The sequence below is a fragment of the Lolium rigidum genome, chromosome 5 (genome assembly GCF_022539505.1).
Source record: "Lolium rigidum isolate FL_2022 chromosome 5, APGP_CSIRO_Lrig_0.1, whole genome shotgun sequence".
Classification (NCBI taxonomy): Eukaryota; Viridiplantae; Streptophyta; class Magnoliopsida; order Poales; family Poaceae; genus Lolium; species Lolium rigidum.
The window spans coordinates 226,588,345-226,595,376 of record NC_061512.1 but is presented as its reverse complement, the minus strand read 5'-3'; the positions used below and the strand labels follow the sequence as shown (position 1 = coordinate 226,595,376).

General features: G+C 43.4%; 1 protein-coding gene across 1 annotated transcript; it reads right to left on the bottom strand.

Moving 5' to 3' along the window:
* Window positions 1-5,832: 5,832 nt before the first annotated feature.
* On the bottom strand, window positions 5,833-6,786 carry LOC124657180 (BURP domain-containing protein 15-like). Its single transcript, XM_047195774.1, has 3 exons — window positions 6,703-6,786; window positions 6,518-6,638; window positions 5,833-6,470 (listed from the first exon to the last, which is right to left on the bottom strand). The coding sequence occupies exons 1-3, from the start codon at window positions 6,784-6,786 to the stop codon at window positions 5,833-5,835; spliced, it is 843 nt and encodes a 280-aa protein (XP_047051730.1).
* Window positions 6,787-7,032: the final 246 nt, after the last annotated feature.

The window sequence follows — 7,032 nt, the reverse complement described above, 5'->3', positions numbered from 1 at the left end:
GCTTTTGTTTCGTCCAATTCCGAGAATATTTCCAGAATAACTTTTCTGAAATACAAAAACAGCAGAAAACGGGAACTCACACTGTGGCATCTTGTTAATAGGTTAGTTCCAGAAAATGCATAAAAATGCCACGAAGTGAAAAAAAAACATATAGAAATTGGTGTAAAACAAGGATGGAGCATCAAAAATTACGTTTGCAACATATCACTCCCCTTTTTTCCCTACCACTTTGCGAAACAGAGAGCCCAGGCGGTATGACCGGGCTCAGGGCCGGTCATACTGGCCAATCTCTCTTTCTGCAAAACCTTTTGATAGAAATAGCTACTTTTGCATTTTCTGGAACTAACCCATTAACAAGATACCACAGTGCCAGTTCCTATTTTCTGTTGTTTTTGTATTTCAGAAAAGTTGTTCTAGAAATATTCTCGGAATTGGAAGAAACAAAAGCCGAAGTTCCTATTTTTCTATCATGAAGACGGAGTCCGAAGGAGAGACGAAGAGGTGCACCAGGGAGGGCACACCTTGGCCATTATTCTCATATCCAAATCAAGTTCTTCATCCCCATACACTCTCTTGCAAACTTCTCCACCAATTCTTTCATCTAGAGATATTCAACAACAAAAATTGAGAGAAGATCCACAAAATCGAAAGATTTCTTTCTCCTTTCTCTTTCCACAGAACAGATTTGTGATTTGAGCCTTGTGTTTAGTTCAAGATTCAATTTTTTTACTCTTGGAGGTTGAGGAATCCTAGGCGGTAGCGGTCACCTGGAGCAATCGACTTGTGATTGCACGAAAAGTTTGTACGGGATTGGGGGCCTCCCTAAGGTCTCCAGTAGTTGATCGAGCTTCTACTTTGTGGAAGAATCTCACGGAGCAGAGAATGAGCCTTTGTGGCGTTCGGGGTCCTTTGTGGTACCCGCACCGCCCCAACGGTGACTAGCTTCCCCTCAAGGAAGTGAACATCGGGATAAAAATCGTTGTCTCCGCGTGCTTTGGTTATTTCTATCCATGTTAGTTTATCTTAATAGCCTTTGTGCTTGAATTTGTTTATCGCCTATCATATAGGTTGTCTCACCTAGATTGCATTAGGCCAACTTTATTTATCCACAATACCTAAAACTGTAAAAGAAATGAATAAAATTTTGAGAACCTATTCACCCCCCCTCTAGGTTACCGTCTCTATCCTTTCACCACCTTCTCCATCGACGAGCTCACCATTTATGCACATACTTCCGTTGATATCCTTGTTGTGATTGCACCTTTATTAACCTAGCTAGATTACTCCCCTAATCACCATCTACTCGTAACCGGCTTCTGAAAGTGCATGGAACGCTAATGTGTGGTTTTCGTAATTACAATCCCTATGGACTAATGTTTGCATTGAGTTACACTTATAGGATCTATCCATAGGCAATGCTTGAACCATATGTTGGCTTTAAGGTCGCAACAAGAAGCAAATGAAGATGGTGAAGTGACAAGTATGTCTTCAAGACGGAGATGAATTGAGCTCTAATGTGTATCTTAAAGACAACAAGATGATGGAGAAAGAAGAAATGAAGTGCAAGGTCAAGATGATACATCTAGAAGAGATCATATGCTTTAAGCTTGATAACCATATGGTGACCATGAATATGTGAAGAAATATCAAACAAGAGGCTCTCCCATATTGGGTTATGGAGAAGCAACCCACAAGACTTCATCAAGCAAGAACAACCAAGAAAGGCGTTCCATATTGTTGCGGTCAAGATCGCCATCATCTAGCTCAAGTGATATGTGCAAGATTAATGTTTGTTCTTGATAGGGTTTCTTTATTACCGGTCTCGTGGTGTAGTTGGGAGAACCGTTTATAGGATAGTTTGTCGTATTATCAAGAGTGTTCTCGAGTGAGTAACTTGATCCTATCGTTAGGAGAGAGAGCTCAAACCTTTCAATCCTTGGCATCATTTTTCTTAGTTGTTATTTGAATCTTATCCATGTGTTAATTTAGAGCGTGTGATTATTTCCATGACAAGCTCTAGCTCATAGAAAATGGATTTCGCATGATATACTTGTTACAATTTTGAGTTTGGATTTTTTCCCCGGTTCTTCTTATTGAGAGGTACTACCGGCCTTGTACCAACCCAATATTAGGGTATCTCTTGTCATCATCTTTCCAGCAAAATTGATTTCACCTGATTGAGGATTTCTAAACTCAATTTATTGCATTTCTAAGTTTGCCTTTTATTTTGTCTAAAAAAGGGGATGCTATTTTTTTAGGCCGGTCGGTACTACCGCTGGCGGTACCGGGCTGCTGCCGGTTACCAACCCGTTTGCCTTAGTACTCCGAGTAGTACCGAGCTGGTAACATGCCGGTAATTGGTCGCGCTCAAATAGCCGGCATTGTGCCGATACCTGGCCATTACTACCAGGCTAGACATGGTCGCCCCCGGATTGCTCGATGGCTTGCTGCCTGTTGGCCGTGCTCGTGGGAGGTAGTATCGCCTACCCAGGCTGGTACTATCGTGCCTTCCCAATTTCAGCCCAACATAAAAACTGGCTCTGGCTAGCTATTTAAGTCTTCTCCTTTTCTCTCTCTTGCCACCTCTTCTTTCCCCATTTTCTCTCCACCATTGTTGGCCTTTTAAGAGCTTACATTCTCCTCAATCCATCTATGATTCTTACACCTATCTGAGGAAAAAGATGGATGATGACCTACAATCCTACCAGTCAAAACCACCTCTTTGAGGGATCCCTAGATCTAGATTTTTGAGAAATTTGTTGTTCTACTCCTTTGTTCTTCCACTCTTTTCCCCCAATACCCTTTGTAGCTTTGGTGGAATTTAAGTGAATGACTTGCCATTGCATTTGGTGCATCAGTTTAAGTTCTCCGCGGTGACACGTGGAGATGAAAGTTCGTGAGATATTTTCTTCGGGCGCATTGCACCCAGAACTTGTTCCTCTAGGTATTTGAACACTTGACAGCTTGGTGATTTTAGTGGTGTTCTTGGGGCCTCAAATTAAGTTGTGGAGATTCCTTAAGTGTGAGGCCTTTGTGACAATTTCTTGGGAGCCTCCAATTAGATTGCCCCAGGTTTGTACAAGTTTGTGACCGCCGTCAAGGGTCCCTTAGTGAATCAAGGACTTCCCTTTTGGTGGGAAGGCTCGAGGGGAATAAGGTGAGGCCTTCCTAGCATCTAGAGTGCTTTGGCCTCCACGCCACTCCAACAAAGAGTAGCACTCTTAGCAGTGTGAACTTCGGGATACATCATCGTTTTCGCGTGCCTCGGTTATTTATTACCCGAGATCTTTACTTATGCACTTCACTTTGCGATAGCATTTATACTTGAACTCTTATATCTTTCTATCGCATAATTTCTTATCTTGTTTAGCATAAGTTCGTGGTGCACATAGGTGAATCCTAGTTATACAGGTTTTGTGCTTGACAAATTAAACACTAGTTTTATTTCGCATTTTTTAAGCTATTATCGTAAAAGTTTTAAACCGCCTATTCACCCCCCCTCTAGGCGTCATATGTGTCCTTTCAGTCTCAACGGATAAAACAGAGCTCGAGAACTTCGGCAACAATGACATTCCGAACTGATATGAACACCCCTTTCTATTTGAGATTGTTGTCATCCATAAGCATGCAGATGATTTGCGACATTGCCTCTTCGACCTCTATTTGTCCTCGCCTACCCCGTCCCATCATCGTAACCTAGCAGGAGAGCCACGAGTGAGTTTGCTAGTGATTGCTGCAGACCCTGTTCTATTTATAAAGTGTATCGTTTCGGTACATAACGGATGCACCACACTTGTCAGTTTTTAATAATAAAATCATTTTTTATTATTTTCTAGAAATAACCAGACATAGAAATTTTAGAATTTTTTTCTAAATTTGCAATGGCATATATTTTAAAATAATGACACAAATGAGTTGATTCTTTTTATGTTGACTTAGTTAATCTCCTTAAATGACACTGGTTTCATAATAAATGGATTTTATTTGCTAGTTTAATTATTCGGTTTCTTGGGAATGGTATTTGATACATGCATAATCAATCTCTAAGACTAGTCATAATGGGGAGTAACATAGAGTAGTAACATGTGCATGTTACTACTCTATGTTACTACCTTTAGTGGAGAGTAACATATGTGTGATGTCATGCAAACTAATATTTATTATGTTGTAGACTCATGTTGCCTTGGAAAGTGTGATGTTATGATAACACAGCTAGTTACCACCCCACTCTCTTTCATCACTTATTATCATGCCATGTCACCAAAATATCTTGGAATGTGTGATGTTACTACCTATGTTACTCCCACTATGAGTAGTCTAATAGATCTAAACCATCACCAAGATGTTGGATCTGACCTGGACAACTACCGTACCCCCATCATGAAAGCAAGCCATCAACTAGTTGTCTACAAGTTTACAGAATTTTTGGATAAATTTAACATGTCTAAGATCCTCTGCATTGGTTGCCGAGTACCCGTTGTACGATAACTAGGACAAATATCCCAAGCAAAACCATATGGAATAAAGCCTTCTACTGCCCAAGTTATTACCTACATCTCCGATGTCTAATAGAGGCTCAAATGTCAGATAAAAAAATGTAAATATTGTTGTGTGTGGCACGATGGGGTATCATTCACAAAACGGAGCAGACTCAGGGCGAAAATATAACATAACCACATAAACAAAGTAGGTTCATATCAATGCAATAACGTAAACACAAGGGCAGGATAACACTGAAGCATGCTTCAATAGCCATGTATCCTAACAAGTTTGGTCTTCATATTCGATAGATCACTATGTAAGTGGTCTATTGTTTGAAGGACGACCTCGGGAACATGGTAACTACTAACTATGCTCTATATATTTGACGTTTCGGGTGAAAAATGGATTATTCAGATAAAAACCAATGGATGATCCTAAATAAGTTTCAGGTACGGATAATCTGGTGCAATTTAGCATACCATATCCCATACCGTATTCGGTGTCAAATTCGGAATCAGATATCCTTATCCGTTGGATTTCTTCAAACTAGATATGGATTCTCTAAAACAGATTCAAAAATGTATTTGGTGCAAAAGTTATCATATCCGTTTATACTCTAAATGTGGCATCCACTTGTTGAGTGAAAATGGCAAGGGGGGATTGTGTGGCATGGGGGTAATTACCTGGTTAAAGATTGGGATGGGGACAAACATTTCGATACCTAAGTAATTTTGGATCCTACCGAAATATTTGATATTTTAGAGGTTCCATGAATTAATGGGAAATGTTTTTTCTAAATTCCATTAGATTTGTTGAAACACCACGTATGTTCCAAAGCAAGGCCTATAAATTCATTCAAAAGTCAGGGCTTGCTAAGTTTGACTAATTATGTAGAAATATCTAAAATACTGAATAAATATATTATAAAAATATATTTTATGTTTGACCTATTGATATTGATTTGGTATTTGAAATGTTCATGCTTTATCTATATAATTCGTGGAAATAATTAGTAAACCTTTACTTTTGACCAAATTTATATTATTGTTTTTTTTATACGGTGATAGTATTGAACAAAATTGAATGCTATTCAAATTTTGTACGAATCGAACCAGTCCAAAAACTTGAATTTAACGCTTTTGTATACAATTCCAAATTAACATGCATCCTTTATTTTAAGTATACCATATATCACTCTAGAGAGCGCATTGCAACATACACGGGAAGAAACAACCCAAGAAACAAATAATACAACAGCTATACTGATGAACCTTATACAGTCCTTGGAAGAAATTTTGCATCACGACATACAAATACGGGAACGCGGAGTCGTGGACGTACGTCGGGCACTTAATTTGCGGTGGAGCTCTTCCCGTTCTTGGCCGAGAGTACCAGCGCATCGGGCACGGCGTGGCACACCGCGGCGCCGCCGGGCTTCACGCCGAGGAGTCGGAACGCCGCGTGATCGGGATCCCACTGGGACGTGTCGGTGCGGCACACGGCGACCGCGGTCACCGCCGCGTCCCCGCGCTCGCAGGCCAGAGCCAAGACGTAAGCCCTCGCCGGGCCGGTGGCGCGACATCCGTACACGGCGCCGTGGCCAGGCTCGCCGCGACACACGACGAAGCTAGACCCCTCCACCGCCCTCACGGAGTGGACGGTGTACAGCTCGAGAGGCAGTCGTGCCGACGCCTCCCCGGCAGAGGCAGCGGCGGTGGCTAGCTTGGTACTGCTGTGCAAGGGAAGGCTCTCCCCGATGCGCACTGCGTCCTCGAGGAAGAACACCGTCTCCTCGTCACGCACGGCGGCGCGGAGCAGCACGTCAGGAGATGGGGCAGCGGTGGCTTCGCTCCGGGGAGGAGCCCTGTAGTCGTCGTAGTTGAAGTTCATGGGCGGTTTATCATCGTCGTTTGCGGCCTCGACCGCGCCGTCCGGAACGCCGGTGTCTGCATTACAGGCAAATAGGTATGTGAGCGAGATAACCATCACTACTAAATCATGCCCTGTTTGGCTCATGTGCTGCGGATGCGATCACCGTGGTGCAGTAGCTCGAAGATGGTGTCCGGCATGGGGGAGCCGGGCAGGGCGGCGCGCCAGAAGGCCTCCGCCTCCCCCGGCGACGTGCGAGCGCCAGACGCCAGCTGCCCAGGCTGAGCCTGGAAACAAAGAAACAACAATGCGCGGATCAAATGTTTGACAATGCAAAATTCTATCGCGTACAAAGTCTGAAACATGCATGGCGGCTTCTCTCTTCCACACCATGAGAAGCGTGGCGGTGACGGCGAAAGCGAGGAGGCGCGCCATCGATCGGAGAAGAGTCGGCCGTGCGAAGCTAACTAAGCACCCACAACCTTGAGTGAAGCTTTGCTCCCTGTGTCGATTCGAAGAGCGATCGCGCTGAATTTATAGAGGGGGCGAGCCACGGAGAGTCGAGGAGTGGCGACGGCGACATGGAACTGAAAGCGTCCGGACCTGGGAATATAATCTCCACGGCGACCGATGCGTGCGAGAGCAGGCGCGTCGCGCGCGTGATACGGAGCAGGCGACCTC

Coding starts and splice junctions, on each gene's coding strand:
- LOC124657180 (XM_047195774.1), bottom strand. CDS start 6,786: ATGGCGCGCCTCCTCGCTTTCGCCGTCACCGCCACGCTTCTCATGGTG. Junction 6,639..6,702: donor CCATGCATGTTTCAGACTTT/GTACGCGATAGA, acceptor CTTTGTTTCCAG/GCTCAGCCTGGGCAGCTGGC. Junction 6,471..6,517: donor CTTCGAGCTACTGCACCACG/GTGATCGCATCC, acceptor ATGATTTAGTAG/TGATGGTTATCTCGCTCACA.